Consider the following 18,680-nt stretch of genomic DNA (forward strand, 5'->3'; position numbering starts at 1 on the left):
TTGTCTCTCTTTGTTTACCTCACCTCAACATACGTGTATTAACGCCAGCAATTACGACTGCATCAAAAGTTAAAATTCTCTATAAAAATTTGCTCTCTCAAAAACATATTCTCTTCTTGAAATTCTTGGTTGCAAACTCGTGGTGAATTAATTTGAAGAAAAAATGGTTTTCAAGTTGAATAACCTTTTGTTGTCTAGAATAGCAAGCGGCAACGGACATGGTGAAGACTCCCCATATTTTGAAGGCTGGAAAGCCTATGACAGTAATCCCCATCATCTCACGGAGAATCCAAATGGGGTTATCCAGATGGGTCTTGCAGAGAATCAGGTAAACTAACTAGCTGGGTTGAATATGATGTTTTAATTTGCTGGTTCTTGAATTTCCATGAAGATTTTTCAGCAGAACATAGTCACTGATTTTTGTTTCTATATGAAATGCAGCTTTGCTTTGATTTGATTCAAGACTGGCTCAAAAACAACCCAAAAGCCTCCATTTGCACTCCTGAAGGAGTTAATGAGTTCAGAGAGGTAGCTCTCTTTCAGGACTATCATGGCCTGCCAGAATTTAGAAATGTAAGGAAATATAAATTAATTAAGAAAAAAAAATGTTTTGTTATCTTTAAGTATTATGTGTAATAGCTAAATAATTATGGACTTTACGATACAGGCTGTAGCAAAGTTCATGGAAAAAGTGAGAGGAAATAAAGTTACATTTGATCCTGACCGCATTGTTATGAATGGAGGAGCTACCGGAGCTCATGAAACAATTGCCTTTTGCTTGGCAGATCCCGGCGAGGCATTTTTGGTACCTACTCCGTATTATCCAGGGTAGTCTACCATTTACTTTACCTTTTATTTTCTATCTTCTTTATTCTAATTTATTGTAAATATTCTTCAAATAAAGGTTGATTAGTTGAATGATTAATTATAACAGTAGTAAGCTTCACCTTGACATTGTGCCCACCTATATGTGGTGAGTGGTAAGCCTTGACCTTTTCTTTCCTCCATGGCCAAGAAGGGGAGAGTCTCAAGAGGAAAGTGGGAGGGAGGGTAACTGCAGAGAGATTAATTATAAATATTTGACCAAAATGAAAATACTATAGATTAATAATGAAAATACTATAGATTAATTTATCTAGACTTTGGCAACCATATCATTAAGTGCATACAAGTACCGATAATAAACAATTTGTAATGTTAACATCTTAAGCTATTAAAGAAATGCCAGAATCAATAGTTTTCAGACCTGCTTGTATAATTACTTTTGTGGGGGCATGAATATATACAAGTTGGGGTCCCAAAAAGTCATCAAAACTACACTTTGATTCTTCTCTGTAGCAAGGCTTATGGTGTGTCAGAACGAAAAATGCCAAACTAGGGGGAGGAAAGTGAGGCCAATCTTCTGCATTGGTCTGGTCTCCATTTATTTTGCTTGACTTTATAGTTCAGACATATATGTCTCCGCTATTGACTTTTGTGGAGGATAATTCCCTCGTTCCTTTTTCCTAATTTCTATAGCTGTCATCCGACAAAATGCTTTTGGCATATACGTAATTGAATTAAATGACAATAACTTTGCTAAACAAACTTAACATGAATGATTTGAAAGTGGTAGTAGTAGTGTTCATGACAGCAACAATATTAGTAATTTGTATTACTAATTAATTTTTGTGCTTCATTGCAGATTCGATCGAGATTTGAGATGGAGAACAGGAGTAAAACTCATTCCAGTTGATTCTGAAAGTTCTAACAACTTCAAGGTAACAAGAGAAGCCTTGGAAAATGCCTACGAGATGGCAAAATTAGACAACATCAAAGTAAAGGGCTTGCTCATAACCAATCCATCAAATCCGTTGGGCACCATGCTAGATAGGGAAACTCTAAGAAGCATTGTGAGCTTCATCAATGAAAAGAACATCCATTTAGTCTGTGATGAGATTTATGCAGCCACGGTTTTCAGCCAGCCTGATTTCATTAGCATAGCAGAGATACTACAGGAAGATATCGAATGCAATCTTGATCTTGTACACATAGTTTACAGTCTGTCTAAGGACATGGGGTTCCCTGGCCTTCGGGTTGGGATTATCTATTCTTACAATGATGCGGTAGTGAGTTGCGCCCGAAAAATGTCAAGCTTCGGATTGGTATCCTCGCAAACTCAGCACATGATAGCATCAATGCTATCAGATGATGAATTTGTGGGAAAGTTCATTAGGAAAAGCAAAAGGAGATTAGCCGCAAGGCATAGAGTCTTCACTTATGGACTTGCTCAAGTAAGCATTAAGTGCTTGACGACAAGTAATGCTGGCCTGTTTTTGTGGATGGATTTGAGTGGACTCCTCGAAGAGAAGACATTTGAAGCTGAAATGGCACTATGGCGAGTTATAATCCATGAAGTCAAGCTCAATGTCTCGCCAGGTTGTTCTTTTCATTGCCCGGAGCCAGGGTGGTTTCGGGTTTGTTTTGCCAACATGGATGACCAGACCATGCAAGTTGCTTTGTCAAGAATTAGAACTTTTGTCAACAAGGATGTCGACACCAAGAAGCCTAAAAAGACCCTACGCTGGCAAGGCAGCCTTAAACTCAACTCTCCTCGAATATACGATGATTTCATCAATTCTCCGCACTCTCCCATACCTCAATCGCCCCTTGTCCGAGCAAGGACTTAGATGGGAATCTCAATTTCATCCCTCCATTCCTATATGCGTGTTGCTTAGGGAAGATACTTTGGTTAATTCTTTCTTATTGATCGAGATATGTATTCAACCCAACACAGGTTGTCAATTTCGTTCTGTTTTATTTGAAATAACCAAAATATTTCATATTAATTTAAAAAATAGAATAATTTTTATTTTATTTGAAATTTTGATATGTTCCAGATTTTTCGATTAAATTTTAGTTGAAATGTTCCGGTTTTATTCTACTTGATCTATTTTGATTTTAAAAAATTATTGAATCAAATTGAACTTGGTTCAATTTAATTAATTAAATCACCAAAGAATCTGTTCCGGTTTTATTCTACTTGATCTATTCTAATTTTAAAAAATTATAACCTGGTTCAATTTAATTAATTAAATCACCAAAGAATCAAAATTCTTTTTTATTATTATTTTCAATAATAATGATATTAAAAATAATATTAAAAATTATTATTACTATTTCATTAACAATGATAATAATTTTTTTTAAATTAAATTTATTACTAATATATATAGTTTATATTCATGTTTTTTTTTATATTTATACTTTATAAGAATTTGAGCAAAACAATGAATGCTTTATATCCCATTAACCGTAATAACATTAACCTAACTTTATATTTAAAATATTTGCGTTAGAATATTTTATTTTCATAATATTTTGATATTTTATTTAAGTTGAATTACTTTAAATTAAAGATTTATTTAATCTTGACTATTTAAAAGTATTTTAAATTTTAAAATTATGTTTTTATTGTATAATATATAAATAATTTTTCTTAAATATATATATATATACATATATATATATATATATATAGTGTAACCTCGAAATAATATGCCAAAACACTTCAAAACTAAAATATTCTATTCTAATTAAAAAAAAAATTGTTACCAAAACAGAATTGACAACCATGATTTCCATGTTTTTTTCACAACAATTCATGCAATTGTGTGTGGGTTTGTCTATCTTAGAGTGTATAAATTTATGGTTTCCCATAGAAATAACGACTATCCAGGGATAATTGCAGGGTCATCCCATCAACTACCAGCTTTTTATCCATGAATGTATGGATTTTATTATTTCATTTCATTATATCAATTGTTTTTATTAATTATACATGATCAGGCACTATCATAAAAAATAGTCAATTTTATTATTTTTTTATGGTAATTTTTTTAGAGAATAATATAAATAATATATTAGGATTTACCTAATAATTTAAGTTATTAAGTTAAAATTATTCTTTATCATGGTATTTAAATTTTGATAATCAAATAATCACGAGATCAAATTTAGATTTAGATCATTATTTGAAAATTTTAATTTAATCAATTAACTTAAGGTAAATGAATCTTTTTTTTTCTGAAGCAAATTTCTTTCTAAAATAATATTGTAGATGATGAATAAAAATTAAATAAATAATTTTACTTATATAAAAAAAAATCTAACTATACCATTATTAATAAACTTCTTTATACGAAAAATAATTAGACTTATCTTTTATAGGTAGGGTCTATTTGGATATATGGATGCGGTTACTTTTTAAAATATTTTTTATTCTGATATATGGATGCGGTTACTTTTTAAAATACTTTTTATTCTGAAATACATTAAGATAATATATTTTTTATTTTTTTAAAATTATTTTTAAGATCAACACATCAAAGTAAAATTATTTTTAATATCAGCACATCAAAAGTAATTCAAAATATAAAAAAATAATTTTTAATAAAAATTTATTTTAAAAAATAAGAAATGACTTACATTCCCGAACGCTCTCTTAATCGTACTATTAATCACTAGCAGTCTTGTAAACAAGTTCTGAGATACATTAACGGTACACTGGATCATAAGCTTCTCATGAAAAAGTCTTCTATAATTACTTTTCAAGCATATTCAAATGCAGATTGTGCAAGCAGCTATGATGTTCGAAGGTCCACTAGAGGCTTTGCTATATACTTGGATAACAATATAATCTCTTGGTCATCTAACAAGAAGCCTACGGTTGCAAGGTATTTCACAGAGGCAGAATATAGAGACATGGCTAACGTTATTATTGAACTTTTTTGGCTTCAACTTTTGCTCAAAGAACTTGGCATCAAGCTAGCAGCAGCTTCAATATTATGGTGTGACATTATTGGAGCAACCTACTTGTCTTGCTATCCAGTTTTTAGAGCAAGATCAAAACACATTGAGTGTGAATATTATTTTATCAGGAAGCAGGCATCACAAAAGCTTATCCAAGTCTCATTTATTTCAAATGAAGATCAGCTAGCAGATATTTTTACTAAATCTTTGTTTAGACAACGGTTTATAGAGATTAGAGTCCGGATTAGGCTCATAAGCAAGCCATGATATTCTTCTGTGTTTAGTTAGTGTATTTGAACTTAAAGGCTAGATTAGCTCAGCATAGTCTCATTTATTTCCAATGAAGATCAGCTGGCAGATATTTTTACTAAATCTTTGTTTAGACAACGGTTTATGGAGATTAGAGGCTGGATTAGGCTCATAAACAAGCCATGATATTCTTCTGTGTTCGGTTAGTGTATTTGAACTTAAAAGCTGGATTAGGCTCATAAACAAGCCATGATATTCTTCTGTGTTCGGCATGATGTATAGGATATTTTATCCTTTTATCTTATTGTAGCGAACACAAACTCAAACACCAATAATTATTGGTGTATTAATGAAAAGTATTCTTGTGAGCCTCATTTTGTGCAACTCTATCAAATGAAAAGTATTCTTTTAAGCCTCATTTTGCGCAACTCTATCAAATATGTATATTATAAAGGAAGAAGAGGAGGAGGAGGAGGAGGAAAAACCCTTCATCTATGTAGACTGTAAGGGGAAGCACTGTTCATTCGGAACCTTGTTTTTTTTTTTTTTAATTTATTCCCTGGGATTTTTTATACTTTGATCCCTCAATTTCTTTTTCTTCTTATTTGGCTTTTTTAAATTAATTTGATTTGAGGTTATTCTTGGTAATTTATTTTCCAGACATATGTATGGGCGAGGTATCTAAAAAATTTTTGTTACTCAATTAATTCTTGATTCCTTTGTAAAGCAAATGCCAAGACAGGTGCTAGATGGAGTTTCATCTTCAGTGGCATTCTAGAACCGAAGTCGTTCAGTCTTTACTAGCCTTGAAAGGGCTTGCGAGTTTTTGCGAAACAAAATTTGATTTAATTCATTTAGAATAATTAGAGTTTCAGAATCAATTTTGAAGCTTAAAGAAATATTTAGCTTTTTTTTAGGCCAACATCAAGGACTGTTTTCCACGGTCAAGAGGGAAGTTCATATGTCCTTTATTTAATTTTAGTTCCTCAATATTTTTTTCTCTTGATTTAATCCCTTCATATCGATTTTATTTGAAACTTCACTTGAACTATTAGGATCTTGTAATATCGATAGAGATTTTTGGTGCTTAATTTTGTAAAATAAAATAAAATTCAACTAATTTAAAATAATTTAGAGTTAAAGAACAAAAACTCAAACTGAAACAAATATAAAGATTAAGGGTAAACAAGCACGAAGGTGGGAGGTATCTTCAGTTTTCAAGCAATGCACAAAGGTTGTTTAATGACCAGATAGTGCCTTCCACGACTGTGTTAAAAGTACTCTTCCTGATGGTCTAATGTGTGTAAGTGGTGGCACGCTGGTGGGTTTTCAATGACCTTTTGTTTTTTTTTTGCCTGTCTCATCTCATTGGAAGTCATAAAAATTAAAAGATATCTTGTTATTTATTTCTTGTATCAATTTTAGTTTTAATTTTTAAAATGTTATTTTTTAATATTTAATTTTATTTAAATTTTATATCAAATTTGGTTTTTATTTTTATTTGTTTTCCTTCTTATTTGTTATTTAATTGATTTTTTTTTCAATTTCATTCCTTAATATTTAGTTTCATTTGAGTTTTATATCAAATTTAATCCTTATTTTTTTATTGCTATTTATTTATTTATTTTATTATTTTTTATTCCTTATTTTTTTTATTGCTATTTATTTTTTATTTTTTTTTTCAATTTCACCCCTCAACAATTTTTTTGATTAGGGATTTGACTTTGTAATTCTTTATGGTTCTTCTTTTATAAGATTTGACTTTGTAATTCTTTATGGTTCTCCTTTTATAAGATTAGATTAGTCTCGGTTTCATGACTCGAGTTATGGATTTCAAAGATTAGCATAAGTTGACTTTAGTTTTTTTTAGTTTTTTTTTTAATTTCATTATTCAACATTGAGTTGATTGAAGATTAAGTTTTGTGACTTTTTTTACTTTCTTTTCTATAAAGTTATCTTGATCTCGTGTATAGGGTTGCATGATTAGTGGATTATCTTGGGTTGAATCAAGGTTTTTTTTTTCACGACTTATTTTTTTAGATTTTTTTTAACTTTTTCCCTTCAATATAGGGTTATCTGATATTTTAGCTTTGTTTTTTTATTTAATTTTTTATATGTTATTTTGGTCTCACAACTAGGTCATGTATTTGGTAAATTGATTCGAGTGGAATCAAGATGATTTTTTTGTATTTTTAAAATTTTTTATTTAATTTCATCATTCAAAATATGATTTGATGGGAATTGAGTTTTGTCATTTTTTTATATTTATTTTCTATAATGTTCTATATTTTTATTTAATTTTTACTTTGTTATCAAATAAAATTATAAAGACCTTTTAATAATTTTGGTAGGATATCTCTCTATATTATTGATAAGCATTGATAATTGTGTGTTTGTGTGTGTGTGTGTATATAAATTATATTATTAAATTAACTGCCTTCATTGAACAAAGCCGAGTTAATCAAGTTATTAATTTTTCTTACTTTTTTAAAATCATTAGTGTTGTCTCGACATATTTGTTTTCTTCAACATGGAACACGAAACTAGGAAAATCTATTTATTAGATTAAAATCTTTTTTAGTCACACCAACAAACAAACAAATAGAATCACATGTGCATCTAAAGTAAATAAATATTCAGTTCTTATACATATGATTGTAAAAACTTTTACGAAAGAATTGACTAAAATAGAAATCTGTCCTTTTACCAAATGGCGTTTTTTTTTAACAAATAAAAAAAAATATTTGTTTTAACTTGAAATATTTTCTATTTATTGATTACTATAATGTTTTGGAAGGAAATTCCCCTCTGATAAATCCAAAATTTAAAATTACTTGATCAAAATCAATCAAGATGGTTTTGAAAAAACAAAAAAAAAGAAAGAAAACGAGGGAGTCTAAACGAAAATACTTTGATAGAAGCACTTGTAAGAAAATTGAAGTCAATGTACTTGATTGATGGGAAGCGGTAAGTGGGAGTAACCATGCAACTTTCTCCCTTGGAGATATTGTAATCATCACACATGCATTTGTTCATTGTGATACTGTTTTTTGGTTCATGAATCTCCTTTGTATTTCCTTTTTTGAATATTTAGACAGACAGACAGATATAATAGAGATTATTGTTTTCAAGAACCATCCAAAAGCACATTGCACAATTATAATATGAAAGATGTTGTGGAGTTTTGCTAGTTGACCAAATTCGTTTAATCTGTATAAAAGTTTCTTTAATTTTCAAAAGGTGTTCGAAAGGATCAAACTAGTCATGAGGACGATTATACTTCCTCTTCAGCGTTTTTTGTTCATTTATGTGTGGACAATCGGTCCTTGAAATGTATGAAATCAAGCCATTCATTATGATTTTTTTATAAAAAAACTTCATAATGAAACTTTCATGCCCCGGCATTGAAAACTCGACATGGTTTATAAATTTTTGTTAAAAAAATTAGATTTGTAAATTTTTTTATTATGTTTTTTACATAAAAAATTTAAATATAAATTAAAAAAGCTATGTAAGTAAGATTAAGATATTTAATAACATAAAATGAGATATGTATCCGATTATAAAATTTAATTAAATATTAAAAAAAAATTAAGAAAAAATTTAATTGCACAAAAAGATCAAAACAAATGAGGGATGAGGGTTGGAAAAGACATTAATTAGAGAGATATAAATTGTCAATTCGAAGGTTTAACTAAATTGAAAAATAGCTTTAATAAAAAACAAATTAAAATAATAAGGTTTAAACTGAAAAAAAATAAAACAATAAAAAATTTAATTGAATAATGAAATTGAAAGAAAAAAACTTTCAACAAACATACAAAGGATAAAATTAAAAATTTTAAAAAATCAAGACTGAAATGAAAAACAAAAAATATGAGAAATTGCAAGTGAAAGACTAAATTGAAAAAAATAAAAATTATATAAATAGAAAACAAACAAAATAAAAAAAATTAATAAAATAGGGACTGAAATTAAAAAGTAAGAAACAAAGAGAACAATTATATACATTACTTGTTGAGAGAGAAAAAAATAAATCAAATGACCACCGGTGACAATCTAACCACCTTGGATTGCCACACACAACTTCAAATAGAAAAAGACACGATGTCGCTTATAAGGATATAACAGAAGACCAATTATATTCATTAGACAGCATCACACGTATCGCTTGAATGACATAGACTCCACTTGCTTAAATGACACAGACTCTACTTTCGTGTTGGGGTGTACTAAGCATGCTTTGGCATTTTAAGCATTAAGAAATTTAAAAATAATATTAAAATATCAAAATGTTTTCATGGTCCTAATAATTACACAAAATATATACATGAAAGTACAAAACCATCCTCATTGTTAAGTTTATATTTTGTTTTTTTCAAAGTTAAAGATGTAATTACACAAATATATTAAAATTTAAAAACCTTAAAAGGTCCATATCCAGTGACATAATAATTTCTTAACTCTAAAGTCAAATAAAAAAAAAAGATATTAACACCTTAACTTAAGAAGCTTAATTTTTTCGATCAAAAGACACAAAGTTAACTTTACTGTAACCCAAATACATTTTACTGTGAATTTGGCTACAATAAAGCACCCACAGCATTTAAAAAATAATTTAGTTTGTTCTAGTACGGAGTGTTTAATTTTTTAAAACCTGTTTATCAAACTGAGTCATTTGCTTGCATGTAACCTCTACATTACAATTCAGGTCATTTTTATAATATATCAGATACAAAATTTCTTACTTTTTTTTTTGAAAGTTACTAATTTCTTAATTGAAAACGTAAAGATAAGATACTCCTTTCTCTTCTATTTAGAAAAAATTATTAAGGTTTTATTTGGTTGTTAGAAAATAGTTTTTTGAGAAAATAAATTTTTAAAAAGTAAATTATTTTCTGATATTTGATAGTGTCATGAAAAATAAGTTGGAAAACACTTTTCAGTATTTGGTTATGTTATGAAAAATAATTTAAAAAATATCTTATTAATTTTTTATTTTTCTTTCAAGTTTAGTAAAATAATAAATAATAAATCTTACAAATTAAAAAGTTGAATGAGAATGAAATTTTAAAAAAATCTATTTTCATAAATGATCTCAAATAAAAGAAATAACAATTAAAATAATAGAGAACAAATCTAACAAATAAAAAAAATTAAATGATGATGAAATTAAAATAATAATAATAATAATTTTATAAATTATTTCAAATAAAATAAGCAACAACCAAAAGAATGAGAACCAGATTTGATAGACCAAAAATTTCAATTAAAAAAATGATAAGAGAAAAGCAAATAACAATAAAAAAATAAGAATTAAAGTTAATATAAAAATTAAATTAAATCAAATTTTAAGGAATAAAATTAAAAAATATATAACAATTAAAATTTTGAAGATCAAATTTGATATAATCAATAAATAATATATTATTTTTAAATTTTTAACAACTTCTAGAATGTGTTTTTTATCCAAAATAAAAAAAAATATTTTTCTGAAAATCAAGTTAAATTTTTATTTAGCTGGAATGTGTTTTTTATTAACTATTTTTTTAATAATAGATAAATACAGAAACATTCAGAAATGTTTTTAAAAAAACTATTTTGATGAAATAAATAAATAGGGCATAAAAAATTAATAACTTTCTAAAAGAAAATTAAGAATTTTGTTCATGTCGGGCTTGTTAGTGCATCATACATGGGCTACAAGGACAGGACTGGCATAGCCCATATGAAAAATGTCTCATCATAACAATCATTTACAGTGATGTGGAGACACTTCAACTGCGAACAGGATGATTGAGTTCATCTCACATCATCACTGCTAATCAAAGTTGGAAGCCGGTGGATTAATGTCTTTTTAAACCTGTTCGTAACGATCCTTCTCCTACAAATTAATAAAGAAGTGCTAATAATTTATGGCAGAAAGGGGCTCTATGATGTGGGAATTAGGATTGAGTGTGATAGAACAACCTCAGAGTAGTTGGGTATTGGTGGACGAATTCCTTTGCGGACGACACTGTCTGCAATCAGATAAGCACATCCATTCCACGAGCATGCAAACAAGTTACCGGCACCAGCCAGCGAGTTGAAAACAGAGTCTGTGACATAAACATGCATGCCACTAATTAATTTGTGGGTTATTCGGCCTTCAAGATCCATCACCTGTTTTCGTAATCAAATATCTGGGTTTTATAGGGCCCATTGTGTAAAACTTGGAGTTTTTTTGTAGAATCTTGCGGGACTGATAAGTTTTTGGGAGGGCTGAGGATGGCCTGCCTACCTCTTGACGTCTAAATCCATACTTGGGCGATTTACACCTTCATTCTACCCCTATACGTAAAGTGCGATGTCCTTGTTAGCAAGGGGCCGGTCGGCTAAAGTCGAAAGGGACACTTTGCAGGTGCTTTTGCAAGTACTTTAATCTTGGAGTTTTTCCCCCCCCAGACCAAGGCACTTCTGAATTTTTATTCCCAAAATAAGATAACTTCAAAACTTATTTATTAAAGTAGGGTCTTTTATGATTTTAATTTGCAGGAAATTAATCAATATTCAAGAAATTCATCTTCTTCTTTTTTTGTTTCATTAGTTACCAAGAAGAAAGATGAACCTGAACATGATCAAGAGATCCCTTGTTATTACTTAAACCTTCTTTGTTTAGGCTATGCCGGGGGGTGTTATTATTATTATTATTTAAAAATTATATTTAAATATCACAAGCATATATATTTTAAAGAAAGAAGAAAAATCTATGATTTGGATTATATTCCCAACTATGTCATATATATTGGTTTCATTTTAATAAAATGATTAAAACAAAAAACAAAAAAGGATCTTATTACCCATCTAGGCCAACCTTTTGTGTTGAAAGAGACATAATTATCTTTTTACTGTTTCAATCTACAGTGCCACTAAATCTAGAGCTAAAAGATCTTACACTTTGGATTTCACCCTTCCATTTTATTTTATTTTGTTATTTGGGCTTCGTCTCCTCTTTTATGCAAACCTCATAAATAGTTATGTTTCTTCTTCTCTCCTTTCAAGCATATTATTCTTGTGTTTTTCATTAAAAGGATAAGTTACATACAAAGAGTATCTATATACCAATTTATAGACAAAGAGAAACAACTTTATCTTCTCTTGTTCTTAAAAAAATAAAGTTGTACCTCTATTTTACTTGGATTTTCTTACTAAAATAATTAATATTAAATTTTTATTAGGTAAAAATTATTGAGTAGCCTTACAATATTAGACAAATATTATCTGAATATATTTATTAAACTTGATTTTATTATTAAATTGTATTAAGCATTATGACATAAATGTAAATAAAGGTTAACAAGTTTGTTATTGAAACTAATTCTTGTTTAAAATAATTATAAAATCAAATCAAATGACTTGATAATTAAAATGATAATGAATAGTATATATTCGAGTTATGATCTTGTTGTTTTTTGTTTCCAAAGCTAACCTCATAATTTTTCTAATTAATTATGATACTTGAATAAAATTAAGATTTGTTAACATAACATAAGTATGTTTGATTTAAAAAAAAATATTTAAAATCTTTTTCATTAACAAAATTTTATCTCTTTTTATTCAATTTTGAGCTTAAATGTTTCTTAGATAATAATTCAAATTAAAATCACTTCTCATATTAATTTTTGCTTGAATGATGAATGAAATCCAATGAAAAAAATATGAAAGAGATAAAACGTATTTCAAAAGTCAACGGAGAAAAAATAATCTCCAAAGTATTCTTAAAGGGGGTGATAATATGATATGTCCCTTAATGACGTGTCATTCTTTATCAGGAAAAAAAATAAATAAAATACTATGATGATGAGATATCATTCATCCAATGAAAAGGAAAAGGAAAGAAAACTTTTCTTGTCAAATAATTAATGCAAGCAACAATCCCATGTTGACGTATTTAAGCATAATAAATCATTGCTTCCTGCACAACTTGTTCGTATTATATTGTAGAATTTCTTAGTGGATTTGTTGATCTATGCAATTTGTTCACCTTTAAATACTGAGATAAAATAATCTATGGAGCCACATCATTGCATCATATCCGATGTCATGTCGTAAAATAGATCTTGTAATATGTCTCCGTGACACATCTGCTTTAACGTCGAGGAAAAGGGGTTTTTACTGATGGAGCTGCTCATATTTTTCTAATCAGAGGACCCTGTGAAGTATAGAAGGTTTTGAAACTGAATTCTTCTATTACCAACATTCACTGGCAAATGATTTTGAAACCAAAGTTCGTTTATTTTCTATTAGTCTTCTGTACACATCTCTTGACTATTAAGCCTTATACTTTAATCAAACCCATCATCGTAAACTATACAAAACAAGCACCCTGTTCTTTCGGGTTCATCTCCATTGTGCTTCTAAGTTTTTTTTTTTTTGTTTTTTGTTTTTTTCCTGTCAAAAGTCTCCTCCATTGTGCTTCTAAGTTTTTTTTTTTGTTTTTCCTGTCAAAAGTCTCACACCACCATGTCTCTTTCTTTTAACAGATAGCACAAACATTTGGATTCTCCTCATCTCTCACGACACGGTAATGATACTGAGGTGGGTAAGGATTGTAATTGTAGTAGTTTTTGTAGAGTGCCATGAGATCAGCCATCTGTTGTTCGTTAGGGTTCTTTTTATCGCCTTCCTTCTTGCCTTCGTCTTTCTTGCCTTCGTCTTTCTTCCCTTCATCTTTCTTGCCTTCGTCTTTCTTCCCTTCGTCTTTCTTCTCCTCTTTAGCTGGTCCAACAGTCAAAATCTCTGTGTGCCAAGATTTTCTCAACTTGCTCACCACATCAACAGGATCAATATCTCCAACTACTGTCAATTTCCTCTCCTTCATGTCCATTGAAATGGAATCAATTCCTGCGTGATAAAACAGGGCAAAGGTATTGCTTCATTGGGATTGAATGGAATGAACCAAAACAGGAACGAATTCCATGCCCAGAACAGAAAACAAAGATATTTACACTTCTAAAAAGTGGAACTTGACAGGATGTACTCAGTAACTAAAGAAGTCAACAAACCTGATAAGCCCGAAACAGCTTTCATGGCCTTTTGTTTCCCCTTGTCATCATGGAGGTCCAATTTCAACACCACTTTCTGTAATAGAAATAGAAATTAGTGGGTTAGAAACAAGAAATTAAACAAGATACTTACTTCAACTACAGACAAGGACTTGTCGAAAGAAGGGGATTTTCCTATAAAGGACCAAAAGGGAGCACAAGCCTTGTATTAAACTCCGAACTACTCATTGTCTTTCAAAGAAATAACAATGAAGTGACCATGCTGAAACATCAAGAAAACTCAACAAGATGTCCGATTCCCTAATCTACACATGTAGTCACAACACTGAACATAAGCAGAAAAAAGACTGATGCTTTATCATATTTCAACGAGGGAAAAAAGGCGTAAATTTTACAAGAAATCATAGTTTTATAGCCGTAAAGAAAGAACCAATAAATTAAATCAAATTGAACTAAAACAAAGTTCATGTTTTTTATAGGAGGGTTAGCAAGAATGGAGACTGGATAGAGGAAGATTCACCTTCATTTTCAGTTGGGATTCAAAGCTGAGACCTAGACTCAAGAAATTAAGAGAGTAAATGAAAAAAAGGATAAATTAACAAGGACACGCAAAAGAAGAGGAAAAGAGTAGATATATAGGCACAAGAAGGCAATGAACGAAGCTTCTAATCCGTGTTGAACAAGTGTGTAGGCAGGTAGCAACAGGATTTCATTTAATAAATAGAGCCAAAACAAGTCAAACAAAATTAAGTCGCGCATAACCTCAAGAAACCCTTCTCAACATGGAACCAAATGAACTTGGAACAAGTCAAGCAGAGGACTTGGAGCAAGTCAAGCAGAGGACTTGGAGCCTAGCCATGTCCACAGCCTCTGTGAGTCTGTTGGGCTTCTTTTTTTTTTTTTCTTGTTTTTTACAGACACTTGAGGTTCTTCCAGTGCCTCAGAGTCGGCTTTCATTTACGCTAGCTGTAACAACTTGAATTTTATTTATTTATTTTAGGAACAACTCTGGTTCGGTTTATGTACTAATGGACATAGAGGAATTAAAGACAATTTGGGTCCTGAATTGATGAATTTGGATTTCGCCCATTTCGAAGGTAATTGAAAAGCTAACAACAATTCCACCTTTTAATTAGCTGAACCTTCCAATATTTTAAAGAAGTTTTATGTGATATCATCGCCTATGTAAGCCCTTAGAAGGAGAAAACATAAAGAAGATTGCAAAAGAAAAGGAAAAAAGGGCACTCGTTTTGTGATCATTGAACTGGAGTCGATGGTTTCCGCAGTTAAGGGGTAATATTGGAAAACACTGAACTACAGGGGTCAAAGTGGAATATTACTCAATATATATATATATCTTGCAGAAGTGTTGGCTTTTCGATTTCATTAATGTATTATTATGACAGAATCACACAATTCAAATTTGCTGTGTATAGCCACAGAAACTCTCTCTTTTTAACAAAATTGTCATTTCATTTTCTTCTCCGGCATAGATGCCCTCTACCCACTTCTATTTCGAAACAAGGTTTGAACATGATGTCTATGCTTCTTCACGATTGATGAAAGGAGAGTGATATTAGACTACACGTGTATATCAAGATATAGTTTTGTTACTTTAAATTTTGTTTAATTAGCTAGTCACTTTAATTCTCAAAATATAAAATTATCTTAGCTAAACATCATTTAGCTTAATTAGGGATTAAATAAGTCCAATCCAATTACAAATTGCTTATTTATCTATTTTAATTGATAACTAGTTCTGTGTTCTGTATTGGGTTATATGTATATATATTACAATACATCTTTGGTTGATTCACAATTCCAAGTTTTATTAAAATTTAAAAGTACACACAAAGCATTAGAATGGTAAGATCTAATGATCCAAGGATTTATATATACTCTTGGATTTATTTTGTCATCTTGACGTTCAGCATCACTTTTTTTTTTTTTTTCAAAAGAGTGATGCTAACCTGCTAGTTTGGTGACAAATCCATCTCACTTAAAAAATAGGAGTGATTTGCTTACATCAGAAGCCGAGTTGATAAATCATTATCAAGTTGGGACACTGACTCAGTTTAATTAATTAATTAATTATATATGTGTGGCAGTGGTTTTCAAATAAGCACCGAGGACGGAGGAACGCCCTAGACAATTGAGAGGTCGCAATTATTTCTTGCAATTGTCCAAAATATAATTCAACGAGTGACATACTTAACCTAAATCATCGACAGGCCGATGTTGAATAGCAAAACAGGCATGATGAGGACAGCCCCTAAAAAATAAACACCCTAACGTGGAAATCAAGAGAATAGAATAAATTAAAAAAGGAAAAGAACAAAACATGAATTAGTTATTAGGTGAAGCTCACAGGTTACAACGGCTGAAAATCCTTTATATATATATATATATATATATATATATATATAAAATACCCAGTAAATAATTTTGCTTTAAAATGGAAAAAATTTAAGCCGGTGCCCCCACTATAGAGTATTGACAAATAAACCGGCCCCTTCAGAACCTGGTTTTCCCATTGCTTATATTATTATCTGCACCCGTCAATCCCAATCTGTCTATTGATGGAGTACTTGGAAAAAGTCAAGAAGCCTTCAGTCCTAACCTTATACGCATGTACTTATCGTCAGCTGGTTGCACACAGTACCTAGCCTTAATGCTATTTTGTTTTTTCCTTTTAAAAATAATATTGTTTATATATTTATATTATATCATATATTTATATATAATTTATTTTATAAAATATAACAATACATTTAATATAAATATTTTAAATTTAATATTATAGACATATAACTATTTGCTAGTGTTTGGAGATCGTTGAGAATAAATTTCCTTTTTATAGTATTTTAATTTTATAATATAATTTATATGATTATTATATAATATAACATGTTTTGTATCGTAAAATATTTTCTAGTTATATTATCTAAATTAAAGTATTATATGTATTCAAACTAATATACTCTTATATTGTATATCAATAGATCTGAATATATTATTTTTAGTAATTTATTATCTTCTAATAATGTTATATTTTAAAGTATTTTATTAATATATTATTGTTTATATATATAAGAATAATAAAGTACTGTGTATTTGTGTTAATTTAGTTTTTTGATTCTCCACTGAAAGTGGTTTTTAATTATTTAAATAAAAATAATAACTTTCTCTATCTAAAATTTATGTTTTTTAATTAAAAATGAATTTAGTTGATATTTTTTACAATATAACTAAATATAAGAAAATCATCAAAGTGCTTTAAAAAAAAAAAAAAACCTTTCCATGGAAAAAAAACAATTCCTTTAAAGCCCAACAACCCCAGTCTATAGCCTAGCAATTAACAGTTAATCCTACTTAAAACAGATAGATGATGGAGTCCGTACACCTCCTGATTCTGAGAACCAGCCCATGTATAATTTGCCAGGCAAATGTTGACAGTGGTCCAGCTACCGGTTACAATCATGTCAGCATATACTTGTTCAAGTGCAACAACTGAAAACCTTTCAACCCAAGAAAAACATCAGAGCGAATTGAGCGGTAAATGATCATATCAAACTGTTTTCTACACACATTCTTATTCCCCCACCTTACCAGAGCACCATAGCGTTCAAATTTATAAACTCCCTACGGGCTCTAGTTTCATCCAGCATTTTAAAGAAGTTGAAGAAAAGAGATCCTCGACGAAAAATTTAACGAGCTATTTTAGGTAATTTTCGGATTACTCAAGCACTTTATTTCACCTAATACACAGAAGAAACCTGCAATTTGCAAAGTCTGCTCAATTGTACAATGATACTTCGTAATATTCCTATGATTCTTCAACTAAACTACAGCCTGTAGGGATGTCTGAGCAATTTCTAGGGCCTCTTTCACTGAAGATGTTGATGAAGTTTGGATTTATCAGCAATAGGCTGGCTATAATTTGCAAGTTTACGGAGCAGTTGAAATTCCTGAAACATTACATGAACAAGTTTATAGTTTGGCAAGCGGAATGAGCTGAAGTATCTGATGCAGGACCTTAATAATTCATTCATAAGGAGGGAAATGATAGGAAGCGTGCCGTTCTTTGTAAAATGAAAAACAACTGACTGCCGATTGCTTATCCATACCACCAATAAGTTAGAAACAAACCTCGGGACTTCCTCTTCCAAGCAGGAGCAATGATTAACTAAATCATCTTCCAACAAAAAACACTGAAGAATGATGAGAGACAATATATATATATATATATATATATATATATATATATATATATATGAGACAATATGCAGAAAAAACAAACTGCATTGCTAAAATCGATCCAGGTCGCACTTTTAATATGGATCAAAATTCCCAACTTCAATTGTCTCTCCAACTGCCAACAAGAGAAAACACGAACCAAAATGTAAAGCATTACAGTTAATTAAGACACCATATTGTGAAAAAAAATAAAGAGGTAACATGTTTGTACCATTGTCTCCGAAAACCTGCCACCATATTTTTCTTTAGCTCCCTTCATGCTAAAAAACCCCTGAATAAAAATATAGGAGATAATCATATCTGGATTTCATGCGTAAAGACGTTCATCTAAAAGGGCAT

The 18,680-nt window shown here is 29.8% G+C and overlaps 2 protein-coding genes across 3 annotated transcripts; one reads left to right on the forward strand and one right to left on the reverse strand.

The window, feature by feature from the left end:
- Positions 1-2,738, forward strand: LOC105124333 (1-aminocyclopropane-1-carboxylate synthase-like). Its single transcript, XM_011024316.1, has 4 exons — positions 1-328; positions 442-573; positions 668-828; positions 1,685-2,738. The coding sequence occupies exons 1-4, from the start codon at positions 164-166 to the stop codon at positions 2,667-2,669; spliced, it is 1,443 nt and encodes a 480-aa protein (XP_011022618.1). The 5' UTR covers positions 1-163; the 3' UTR covers positions 2,670-2,738.
- A 10,555-nt stretch (positions 2,739-13,293) lies between these two features.
- Positions 13,294-14,825, reverse strand: LOC105124334 (uncharacterized). Of its 2 annotated transcripts, none has more exons than XM_011024319.1 (4): positions 14,605-14,825; positions 14,085-14,160; positions 13,537-13,923; positions 13,294-13,484 (listed from the first exon to the last, which is right to left on the reverse strand). In XM_011024319.1, the coding sequence occupies exons 1-3, from the start codon at positions 14,608-14,610 to the stop codon at positions 13,556-13,558; spliced, it is 450 nt and encodes a 149-aa protein (XP_011022621.1). In that variant the 5' UTR covers positions 14,611-14,825; the 3' UTR covers positions 13,294-13,484; positions 13,537-13,555. The 2 variants fall into 2 exon arrangements, with proteins under 2 accessions (XP_011022621.1, XP_011022620.1); XM_011024318.1 differs by having other exon boundaries at positions 13,294-13,450; positions 13,514-13,923.
- Between the last annotated feature and the right edge of the window lie 3,855 nt (positions 14,826-18,680).

The sequence above is a fragment of the Populus euphratica genome, unplaced genomic scaffold, assembly GCF_000495115.2.
Source record: "Populus euphratica unplaced genomic scaffold, PopEup_1.0 scaffold4.1, whole genome shotgun sequence".
In the NCBI taxonomy this organism is placed as follows: Eukaryota; Viridiplantae; Streptophyta; class Magnoliopsida; order Malpighiales; family Salicaceae; genus Populus; species Populus euphratica.